Raw genomic sequence first — 12,034 nt, 5'->3', positions numbered from 1 at the left:
GTTCACTATGAATGGAAGGTCAGCTGAAATAAAAATATTGAATTTAAAAAGGTTCATATGGGATATCATTAAATTGGGTGGTAGGAGGAGTAGGAGTTTGCAACTGAATAAGGAAGACAGGGCAAATGTGGTCGTGTGTATAAAAGGAGACTGCAACCTCCAGAGGATAAGAAATAGCAAGTAAATAAATAAAAGAACAAGTTAACAAAAGAATACACACATTACATACATACAGTTGTGAGGGTGTGGGTGAGAAAGAGAGCCAGCACCTCCAGCTCTGCATATTGAGCTTAAAGAGCTCAGAGACCTTTCCCTATGGGTAACAAGAAGCCACTGAAAGGGGAAACCATGGGCATGATCCATTTTTCTTTTCTACAATCAACATCCTGACTACAAGGAGGATGGTGGGTGGTGAGTTGGAAGACAGCTGTGAATCAGAGCTGGGAGACCAGTTTGGAGACTCTTGAAGCAGGGAAGAGAAGTCACAGATGTGGCAGAAGCTTTAGAGAATTTCATGTGGTTCTGAATTTGGAGTCCTTTGTATGTACAGCAAGAGATATTTCTAATGGTAACTCAGATAATTGCAGGAATGAATAAGAGCCGAACTTTGCCTGCTCAGGAAAGGGTTCCTGCATGGAATGGAGTTCTGAGCTGGTCAGGGTTGATTACCATTCATGCCCTGCCAGTGAGTTACTTTGATTCTTGCTCTGAAATGGCCACGTAAACACAAACTCAGGCAGGCATTGAACTCTTGGAACGTCTTTAAATTTGGGAATTTAAACACAAGGAACCGTTAGGGTTTGCAGTGGCCGCCATACCAAAACATAAATCAAGCCAAATTTGTTTGAAATCCCGTCTTTAGAAGGTTGTGTGTTTTGACAAACCTTGCAGCAAATTTGGTCCAGCTTTTGGATTTGTAATGAAACCCGACACCAAGCATGCTGGCCTGCCTTGGGGTCTCCTCGCACAGGTTCCAAGCAGCCTTAGAGTAACCTCTCTTAATCTCCTCTTGGCAAGCAGCATTACTGTGTTGGGCTGTGCTGCTGAAGTTTGGGGTGGACTCTGCAAACACTTCATGCAATTATGGAACAAGACTGATTGAGACAGCAATTTGGGGGCATTTTTGCGCCTGAGTATTCTTCAGAGTGTAAATTGCTGCATTAGCAATCCCTTATCCCCTGTTGGCTAGTGTCTTGGAGATACCCCAAGCCATGATTGGGGCAGAAAGTTAATTAATCTGCTTATTAAAAAGAAGAAAGGTCTCATTTGCATGCATTTGCATTCAGGTCTTGCATTCCTCATGCTTTTTGGTGGTCCTTGGCTTTCTTTCCTTAATACCAGTGACCTACCTAAGGTGTGAGCTCAATGCATTTACATTTTCTGTGGCTGGGCTTTGTGTAAGTGTCATATGTCTGGTTATCATTGGTTCCAGCAGAATTTGATTATCTCATTGATCTCTTAATTCTCTATAGAGATTTACCCCACCCCCCCTCCCATGAGCTGGTTGGGTTTTCATATACCACAGTCAGGAAAAGATTTATAGACTTGACCAATCTTGGAAAATAAAGACCTTGTCTCCATCAGAGTTGGGCATGCTATTTGGGGATGATCCACTCAATTATCTACAATTTCCTGCTCAACAGAATTTTCCATGGTCATTTTTTGTGGGCGTTTTCTCCTACTTTGCCTTTCCTATCTTATTGGGAGGTCTGCTTTGGGATTTTTTTTTTCCTCCTTAGGAAAAAGAGACCGTTGCCCCAAGGATGTATTTTAGATGTTCCACTTTCAGAATGATCTCTCTCTCTTTCTCTCTCTCTCTCTCTTTTTTTTTTTTTACCTGCAAATGCTCAGGTAACCTAAATCCAGGCCCGTGGCACCACCTTTAAAGAGCTCCATTGAAGTCTTGGGAGAGAGGGAGGGGGCTGGGCAGAGGGTGATTTGGAAGGATGGGGGTGGGGAGTAGGAATGCAAAGGCTGTCCAGGCTCCTGCAAAGACCCCAAGTGGAGTCCAAACTCTGTGTGGAGGTTGGAGCCCAGAGAGCTCTTCGCATGGGAGCGACTCCCCAGCTCCAATGCGGGGGGGGGGGACCACAGTGCCCTGTTTCTGTATTTGTTAGGAATCGCATTTCTGCAACATTTCAACTGTGGCTGTTTGGGGCGCGTGGCTCCTGCTGCGGTTAAACCACCTCTGGGCTGACAAGCTTTAGCCATCGGGTTGTGAAGGGTCCTGGCTGGAGGAAAAAATTAAACCCCAGTCTTAGCCCTCTTGTCAGACCAAGAGGAGAATTATATTTTTGAACTAGTCTACAGTGTGGACAGGAAATGACCTCTCCACAAACTGCTTCTTTAAAAACAAGCTGGGGTGCCTCCAGCGATCCTGCCTTTCCCTCTCTCTCTTTCCCTCTCTCCCTCCCTCTTTCCCTCCCTTCCTCCCTACCAGCCTCCCTCCCTCCCTCCCTCCCTCCCGAGCTCCTGCGCTCTCCCTCTCCTCCTCTCCCGTGCTCCCTCCCGCTCCCTCCTCCCGCGCCCGCTCCCTCTCGCTCTAGAGGCTCCCCCAGCACTTCCCAGCCAGTGTGCTCAGCCTGCCTGCCGCCTCGGTGTGCAGCGTGTGCGTGCGTCTACTTCGTACTGGGAGAACACAGCCCATGTGCTCTGCATGGACGTTACTGATACTCTGTTTAGCTTGATTTTCGACAAGTAGGCAAGATGTCCAGCACGCCACACGACCCCTTCTATTCTTCTCCTTTCGGCCCATTTTATAGGAGACATACACCATACATGGTGCAGCCAGAGTACCGAATCTATGAGATGAACAAGAGGCTGCAGTCTCGCACGGAGGTAAGTACTCCAACCTTGCCTGTGTGTCTGTTAGGATGATTGTTATTATTTCTTAAAACTATGCCTGGGCTCTTCCTGGGGGTGCTGGCCGAATTCTGTGGGAAGTGTCCCACCAGCTACTCCCACATAGGTGGAAAGGAGCGCCAGGATGAAGACACTAGTTTGATCGCTGGGTTTGCAGGGATACCAACTCTTGGAGCAGGGGACAGTTTCTGCCAGAATCTTGAAATACACAACCCAGTACCGGATCCCCATGCCGGGTCTCCAGAAATGCTGCTTTCCCAGAACTCTGGTGTTTGCTGGCTCTGAGATGGTCCTGTTTCTTGAGATATAATTCCAAGGCATTTTTTTTTTTTTAAATTCTCTCTCTCTCTCTTTCTCTCTCTCTCTTTCTGTGGTGTGTGTGTGTGTGTGTGTGTGTGTGTATTCCAAGTCTGTTTTTGACCTGCATTTGCTTTTCAAAGTCACCAAAATCCAAGAAAAGGGGGTAAAAGAGTGGCCAAGCATACTTTTCAGAACTAGCCCTGGAGGGACACATGTTTGTATATTTCCGTGTTATATTCAGAAACCAGTTGCTTGGGGCAAGAGTATTCTACACTTCCTCCTCTCCCTGCTGGTGTGCCCCCTAAGCACTCTACCTTGGGACAGGAGCCTGCTCAGCATTCAAGCCACTTACAGTTTATGCACATTTGTGATCTTATGCCTGAGAGAGAGAGATACTGAACCTCCCAGGCAGCGAGCAACACTGGGAACAGAGTCCCTAGGACTTTCAGAACTTTCTAAATGCACAACTCCAGACTGGCCTCCTGCAATTTAAATATTTAATGTCAGTTGACTTTTCCTCTGTGCTGTCTGGGCTGGCAGGGCATGCTGCTGGACTGTCCTTCTGCCTGGAAGTTGGGGCTTTGTGTTGAAGTGTTCTGAGAAGGAGTTTGTTTTAGGTGCCCCAAAGTCACTTTAGGAAGTAGACCTCCCCGGAAATTGAGTCTTGTCTGCAGAGTACAAACACCCAGAGGACTTATGTCAAAAAGCATTTGGGGAACAGCTTTGGTGGAATTTTAGGTTTAAGGTTGACTTTCAACTCTGGGAAGGAAGTCGATTAAGTTTGTATTATAAAATAAAACACACTTGCCTAAATTGTCAGTGGAACTATAGAGAATTCACGACATTTAATGTATTTAATACCACCAACAAGATGTGACCTGCTTTCTGATTGGCTACTGCTGGACAAGGACTTGTGTTTTTCTAAAAGCTGGGTTGTCTTTATCACTACTATTTTTTATATGCATCATAGATGTTAAATATAATTGCTGCTACTGTGGCTCTCTCTAGAAGCCAGTAGCTATTATAGAAGTGGAAACTCTGTTTTGGTTAGGGTGGTGAGCTGTTGGCAGTAAATGATATTTGTGTGTGTTGTTTGGGTGTTGCTTTGTGTGTGTGTATGTGTTACAGTTTGTAGCTTTTATTCAGATCTTTGCAACTATGTGTTGGAATCTTGAATTCCTGCATAAGTGATTGGTTGGCATAGCCTGCTTTCAGAATTATGGGTATAGAAAATGTTCAGGCATGTGTTAAAATTGTAGTCCAATTTTTTTTAAAGTTTTAAAAATTAATATTAATTAAAAGAGAGAACAACAACAACAAAAAGACCAAAGGCCACTGTGACTCAATTCTTGAACATCAACAGGATTTAAAAATAATCTGTGTGGAACTTACATCTTATAAAGTTTTTGAGGCCTTGCCCAGGGGTGTGCTCCCATCCTGCAGAGAGGAGGATGGGGCTGTCTCTGCAATCCAGGCACCCTGTGCCCTTCCTTAGTTTTGGGCAGCTCTGAGCTTGGAGGTTCTCTGAAGATTTCCCTGCCTGGCCCTCAAGAAAACATGCAGAATGCAGTAAGCTTTCTCCTGTTTGTTTTGTGTTGGCATCAAGACATTTGAAAAGTGCTCTATTAGTAGCTTGTTTTTCAAAAAGGGCACTTTTTTTTTTTTTTCCTGAGAGCAGCAAAATTCAGGAACTCCTAACTTTTAGGTTATGGACTATGACTTTGAAAGAGTTTGCTCTGAGTAGAAACTGTTCCCTAGTTCCAGAACCAAGAGAGGAAGGCTTGTTATGACAGATCTTAAAGATTCTAAAAATCTGTCTGTGACAATAAAGCATGATAACCCACTTTCTAACGTGTTCTAGAACCAGTCCCTGCACATTCCCCCCCTAATTAGCTCTTTTTCAAAATGATTATCCAAATAATTGACATGATACCTCTTTTAATCCCATAAACAGTGTCATGAACCCAACCCCCCAAATTTGTTTTCATTTCATATGAAAAAAGGAATCCTCATCTCTCCTATGATGTTTAAGTGCGAACATGAAATGTTAAATTTTGATCATGATGTGTACTCAGAAAAAAATTACTTTTCATGAAAAAGTTGTGATGTTGCTTTACCTACTGTGATTACTTATGATAAAGCTGTTCCGAGCCCTGGAAAGCGATTGGTTACAGTAAAATACAATGCTACCCAGCGAGAGTTATCAATTGGTTCACATATAAAAAAATCAAACAGATTGTTGAATGTTTACTTTTAGAATTTGACCAATGTATACAACCCTTTGGTTGTTTCCCTCTCTTTCTCCTGGTCCCCACTTATGTGGTACATAATATTATTTCTTTAAACTACTAATGCCACCCACCCCCACCCACCTGGGTAACACTTTCTCCATTCCTTTGGAACACAGACATGGCTAGAAAGACATTATGGCAAATCAGTTTGTGATGGAGAAATTATAATAAAGTTTGTAGAGATTTCCTAGAAACCTCCTTTTTTAAATGGAAAGAAATTAGTATAGAAGAACCATGATGTTTACCTCCTCTCCTGACCCCCAGGTCATCCTCTCATGGGCATTTCTTCCAATTAAATCAAATCAAAAGTCTTTCAGATACTGGGTAGTGTTAGTTTAAAAGAGCATTTTTTTTTTTTTTGAATTGGGAGTTATGCCTATTTCTAACTTGCTTCTGTCACTTATTAACTAGTGAGTGTGGGTCTTGATTTTCTCATCTGCAAATTAGCTGCAATACCTCTCTAATTTGGTTTTATTTAGTATAAGAAAATATTATGAAACAGAGTAAAGGGTGCAGACATTATGATTATCATCATAATGATTATTTGCTCATGGTATTTAGTTCAACATCACAAATGGTACTGGAATAATCTGTAATAAAAAAAACTTGAAGGCCTGGAACCAATCAGTCTTGTTAAAAGTTAGCACTTAGAGCAAGCAGTTCCTGGACAAAGTAGGTACTCAATTAACATTTGCTGACTAGCAGTCCATCAATCTATTAGATAAAAGTGGAGAGTGAGCTGTAGATTAACAACCTGAGCAACCCAAATTCTGATGCTTTGTTTAGGGGCCTGGTACCTCCTGTGGAGCTACAGTTGCCCTGGGCATTTGTTTCCCAATCTCCTTAAAGTGTTCTCCCTACACCCCCCACATTGATTTTATGGTGAGGTCATCTAGATCTAATCTTTGTGGCAAAGCAAAGCAAGAGTGTAAGAGATTATTTGAAAAGAGTGCAAATGCATTTAAAAGCAAACAACAAAAACAAAAATATAGTTTGAATGCTGCTGGCTGTGGCTGTGGAATAAAATGTCTTGGCAACATCAGAACTCAGTGAATTTAGGTAAGGAAATGGGGGCTCCCTTCCCTTTCCTTTAAAATAAAGCAAGAGAAACTTTGATCTGTGGTCACTTTTGTTGTTCTTCACTGTAATTCCACAGTAGAAAAAAGGGTTACTTCTTCCATTGTGTATGCTACCATAAATTGACCCGATGCCTTCCAAAATTCATATATTTGAATGGTCTTGCTGTGCCAAATGTAGTTTGGAAGAATACAACTGCACAATTATACAGTTTAACATTGCACACTGAGTACAGTCAGGATATAAAAAATATGCTCTGAAGACTTCAGAATTTGCACTGTAAAAAGCTTCAATAAAAATAAAAACAATAAATATTTTTTTTTACTTCCGGAGTTCTGTGCTGTAGGATGCAAATATTGGTGCTGCCTGCCTCTGAGAAACATCATAAGGAACATTACTTCAAGTGAAGGGATTTATCTGATGTTGGATTGTTATAGAATTGAAGAAAGTTTATCAAGTAGAGTTAGAAAAATCTTTGTTATTGTAGATAAGTTTTCGGACTTGTTTCCTCATTCAGATGACTAAAAAATGTCTTCATTTGCAGAAAGATTATTTTTAAATCATATATTTTTTTTCATTGGGCACCATGCTAATTTTAATAAAAAACCATAAAACACCAGAAGAGTGCCAGTCCCCTTATGTTTTGGGATTTGTTTCTTTTATCAGTATTACACATCCCATTCCAAAAGAGAAAACTGTGATTACAGTCGGAAGCAGTTCACACGAGGATTTTATTAGAATTCTAGTGTTTAGTTTTACAGGATTTAATATGAACATTAAAAATGCTTAGAGACCTTGAAATTTAAATCTGCAGTTTCTCACCCCTTCTCAGCAGGACTCTCAAACTCCATGGGGAGAGGGTGGGAGGGGAAGGGGCTTCTCACCCCCTTTCTTTCAGCTACATTTTTTATACACGCGGTCCCAGGGTTTCATGTCGTAACATCATGTTTATTCATGGAATAGCTTAGTATCATTGATGTTTGGATGGAATCTAGTTAAAATGAGATTAGGTATTTTGGATAGGTAGAAAAAGAGAAAAATGCTTTTGATAACTTAGGAGGATTGATCCCCTCCTCCCCCTAGAAATTCAGGAAGAAAAAAGTTTCTGGTCCTCTGAGGTATATGACTGATTTTCAGTGTTCAGAGAACTTTCCAAGTTTTTTTGAAGGGGGTTGGTGGGGGTGGAGGAGGGGCATTGGTAGTGGTAAGGAAAGCTATTTTGAAAATGTTAAATGAAACCAAAAGTGCAGTTTTAAAAATGAGAACTTCCAAACTCCTTATTTTTTAGGCTCTCTACATGGCCTCAGAAAACAAATTGCAAGACTCTTCTACTGATTTTATTTTTCCCAACATCTTTTTTCTTCTTTTCTTCCATTTTCTTACTATGGGAACTGTTTTTAATTAAAAATTGCTGCAAACCAACTATTTGTAGGAGACCAAGGAGAAAAAAAAAAAATCTTTCAGCTTCCATTCAACAGAGATGCTTATCAGCTGAAAATCAATGCATATTTCAGTTTCTCCCTTTTGGGTGTAAATTATGATGTAGGATTTAAACGCTATGCATTTTTTGAGCATTTAGCTTTTTGTTTGGGTTTCAGAAAGAAATTAAATTGTAAGGAGAACAGGACCATAAATCTCCTTTTATTACAATTGTTCACATTAACTCATTTTTCATGAGGAACAGAAAGCACCCCTTTCCTCAACAAGCAAACAAACAATCACAGCATCCAGCTTCATAAATGGTCAAGAACCAGGTTCATAAACTTACTTGGATTTATTTGTTGGGGCTCAAATATAATCTTTTTTTTTTTTAAGTATCAGAAAACAGCGTTTAGAAAAGATTGTTCAACTGATGTCGATACTAGCATACCTTTGTCAGTCTGTGACATTTTCTTGCTTTTTAGTTTCATCCTTTTTTTAATCTTTTTGAGTCTTGATTTTTTTTTTAATGTAAATTCTGACACCTTGCATTTGAACATAGGCAACTACTGATATTTATAACTCGGTCATTCTTTCAAGAATTCCCTCACTTGAAGCAATGGCTACCCAGTATCTGGAAATACAGAGATACATTATTACATTGTCTGGCCTCTATGTTGTTACTGGTGAGGAAACTGGGAACCCAGAGGTTAAATGAGTTGTCCAAATAGATGGTATGTTCAAACAGATGGCAATTCAGCTTCAGAGGCTGTGCTCCCAGCTACTATGCTATAGCACCTCTTGAAATAAATACTAGCAGATTTCTAGTTAACCTGTAAAACTTTTTAATGGGAATGTGTTCATTTTTTCCCCTAGGACAGGTTGATTTCAGAGGTGTCTTGGAAAGTTGACCCCCATACCTAAGAAGATTCTAGTTTTCTCTCAAAAGCTTGACTTAATTTCAAAAGAAGCTATGTGAAATTTCAGGGGATAGAATTAGGAAAGGAAACTATTCTGGTTACAGAAAAATAAAAGTAACCTAAATCACTCTCTCTATTGAAGAATGCTTAATACACTCATTGCATCTGAAGAGTGCCTGGAATTGTAGAATATTAGGCACTGTCATCTAGAAGTTTTACTTTCTAACTTAAAAAAAATTTAGATTTCCATCCAGTGTTTGACTCTTCTTCATCGTGTAGGAGAAAGATGGCGCCACCCTGATTGTTTTAAACAGTAGGGGGATGAACAGAGGCTACTCCATTTTTGGTGGTGTTGCTCCTTCAGCAACACTCACCAATACAACTGTTAGGAGACTGAATCAGAATTAGAATTTGAAATAACATTGGCTTCCTTTGCATGTAATGAGTTAAAACCTTAAGAGACAATGAAGATGTAGAGGGAGAAGTCTTCTGTATCTCCACATCCTGTCTCTCTGTAGAAGTTCTTTGTAGAAGATGAAGTGTCCTTCTTCCCCTTGCAGCCCTCTTTGCCGTGGTCCTTACAGAAAATGCCTGGCAATGATGGAGCAAGATGGATCATCTCTTCACTTGCCCTACCCCAAATCCTGAGATGCACGCATTTCACTTCTCCTTTAAGAGATAAGGGAACCAAGGCCCAGAGGCAGGAAAGCTGTCTGAGGCCCTGTTTGGACATCCTAGGAATTGAATACCCAGAGTCTGGATCTTCTAACTCCTTTGTGTAAAAGTTTTTTCCTGGAACAGGCTGGTGAAGAAAAAAGCGTCCAGTTGCCCACTCCTGTTGGCTCTGGGAGCTGCCACAGGCCCCCACCTTGGGACCACATTCCACCAGCCTAATTGGAACTTTAGTCTTCTAATTAAAAAGAGAAGGCTTGAATTAAAGATGTGGCAGACCCCTCTGAAGCCGGACCTTCAAGGTCCTGCTGCCATTGTCAGCCCTCATCGTCTCTTTTTTGGACCGAATGGCCTTCAGATTGCTCTCCCTGCTCCCTCTTTCCAACTCATTCCCCACAAGCAGTCCAGGTGATATTTTTGGTGCATAAATCAGATCACATGACTGTCCAGCTTCCCCTCACACCTAGGATAACCTCTGAGCTCCTTGCTTCAGCTTCAAGGCCTTATTGATCTGTTCCTTCCTGATGGCTCAGTTCTCTAGACTCCAGCCACAAGGGACTTCTTTTGGATCCATTAACTCACCCAGCCGCTCACATCTCAAGGCCTTTGCCCTCCATGGTGGAATGGACAAATGGCCTCCACCACAATAACTCATGGAACTCTTTAGAGACCTCATCTGAATCAGAGTTTGGCTTGCCTCTGGCTTTCTTTGCAGGTGGGCAATTAACCTTTTCCAAGAAGGAAGGACTGTGAAGATAGAGAGTCTCAGCCCCCAGGAGGTCCTCCGGGGATCAGGGTAAATGTCCCCTTCTCAGTCCTTCTTTAAGCCCTTCAGTTACAATGACTCCACAGCAGCCTTGGGACCTGTGCCCTCCTCCCTGACTTCACAGAATATTGCAATCTGATATTTTCTTGCTTCTTGTTTAGGTCCTAAGTGTTTGCTTGTTCTGAATAGATTACAAGCTCCCTGAGGGCAGGGGCCTGGCTGTTCTTCCCCATTTTCTGTGGCACGTGGCTGACATGCAGAATAAATCCTCTGAACAAAGGAAATGTAAGGTGTTCCAGCCGTTGTTCAGGCTGACACTGGAATTTGCCCTGAATCTTACCAACAACTGCCTGAGGTTCTAGTTAGAGAAGAATCTATGAGCCTAATAGCTCAGTGAGCATTCCCTGACTGCAGAGAAGCAGCCCTGGGAAAGGAGAATTTCCTTTGTGAATGAAGTGTGGACCTGAGAATTTTGCCCTCTGGCTGGTGTGAATCTGTTGAGAATCTCCTGACTTCTGATTAAAAATATTTATACTTATCCTAGTAGTGTTTTCACGTGTGATATTGCTACCACTTCTCTCTGCCTCTCTCTCTGGAATCTACCTGAGGGCCTATAGCCATGAATTATGATGTGAATCATGATAGTGTCTTACATTTCCTAGAGCACTTTGCATTTTAAGAAAGTGCTTTCAGGGCCATTAATTAGCTTATTTGAAATGATTTGTACAACAGGAAATATGGGAAGTTATATCAGTATATGATGCTGTGGTTTATAATCACTATGTGTTTGCTATCCAGAGGGGGTGGGGGGCTTAAGGGGGACGATGTGCAACTAAGTTTAGAAAATCTGTACAATATTTTTCCACCAGTTTTTTTCCCCTGTTTATTTGCTTCTTTTCCCTTCAGAGTGAAAAGAAAGACCTGCTGTGAATACACAGGTCTGAACCTCAATATGACTTTTATTTGAGTCCAGATCCTGGCTGTGTCTTCTACTTGCTGTGTGATCTGAGGGGAATTTTTTAGCTTTTCTGACTATTAGTTTTCTTAGCCTGAGTGTTGCATTGTGAAGGATTGGTGAATGCAAAATCCTGGTAACAGTGGGATAATATGATGATTATGAGGATGGCCTTATTCTCTATTCTTTCAGAAAATAAGTGGTACGAGTCATGCAAAACTTAAAAATGTCTTTAAAAATACAATTTACCAGGGCTGGGGTTGTGGCTTAGCGGTAGAGCACTTGCCTAGCCTGTGTGAGACCGTGGGTTAGATTCTTAGCACCACATATAAATAAATAAAATAAAGGCCCATCTACAACTAAAAAAGTATTAGAAAAATGCTTTTTATCTGGCTTGCACTAGCATACTGCATGAACAAAACTTGCAATGATTGGGCTGGGGTTGTGGCTCAGTGGTACAGTGCTCGTCTAGCAAGTGCAAGGCCCTGGGTTCAATTCTCAGCACCACTTAAAAATAAATAAATAAGATAAAGGTATTGTGTTCAACTACAACTAAAAAATAAATATATTTTTAAAAAAACTTGCAATGACATATGTAGGAACTGTGGGTTTGGTGTTATTGTTGTCTTGTAAAAATGACATAATGATCATGTTCTATCTTGCATGTGTATGTGTGTGGGGTAATGTCTTTGTCACAGTGGCCACCATCTCCACACATCCCAGGTTATATTATTATCCCATAGAATACTTGTGAATAAGTCTTAAATGCTGA

The 12,034-nt window shown here is 41.2% G+C and overlaps 1 protein-coding gene across 17 annotated transcripts in view; it reads left to right on the top strand.

Annotated features, from left to right (window-relative positions):
• The first annotated feature begins 2,316 nt into the window (after window positions 1–2,316).
• Ldb2 (LIM domain binding 2) overlaps window positions 2,317–12,034 on the top strand; it is a 343,612-nt gene continuing 333,894 nt past the window's right edge. For 3 of the 17 annotated variants that reach the window (XM_048784232.1, XM_048784234.1, XM_048784246.1), the window contains exon 1: window positions 2,438–2,838. In XM_048784232.1, the coding sequence (XP_048640189.1) occupies window positions 2,707–2,838 (132 nt within the window). In that variant the 5' untranslated portion in view covers window positions 2,438–2,706. Of the gene's footprint in view, window positions 2,839–12,034 lie in introns of all 17 variants that reach the window. The other 14 variants (XM_048784244.1, XM_048784243.1, XM_048784233.1 and 11 more) reach the window with 12 other exon arrangements.

Source organism: Marmota marmota, unplaced genomic scaffold (genome assembly GCF_001458135.2).
Source record: "Marmota marmota marmota unplaced genomic scaffold, marMar, whole genome shotgun sequence".
NCBI lineage: Eukaryota > Metazoa > Chordata > Mammalia > Rodentia > Sciuridae > Marmota > Marmota marmota.
Note: the sequence above shows the minus strand (reverse complement) of the source record. Positions and strands in the feature narration are given on the sequence as shown.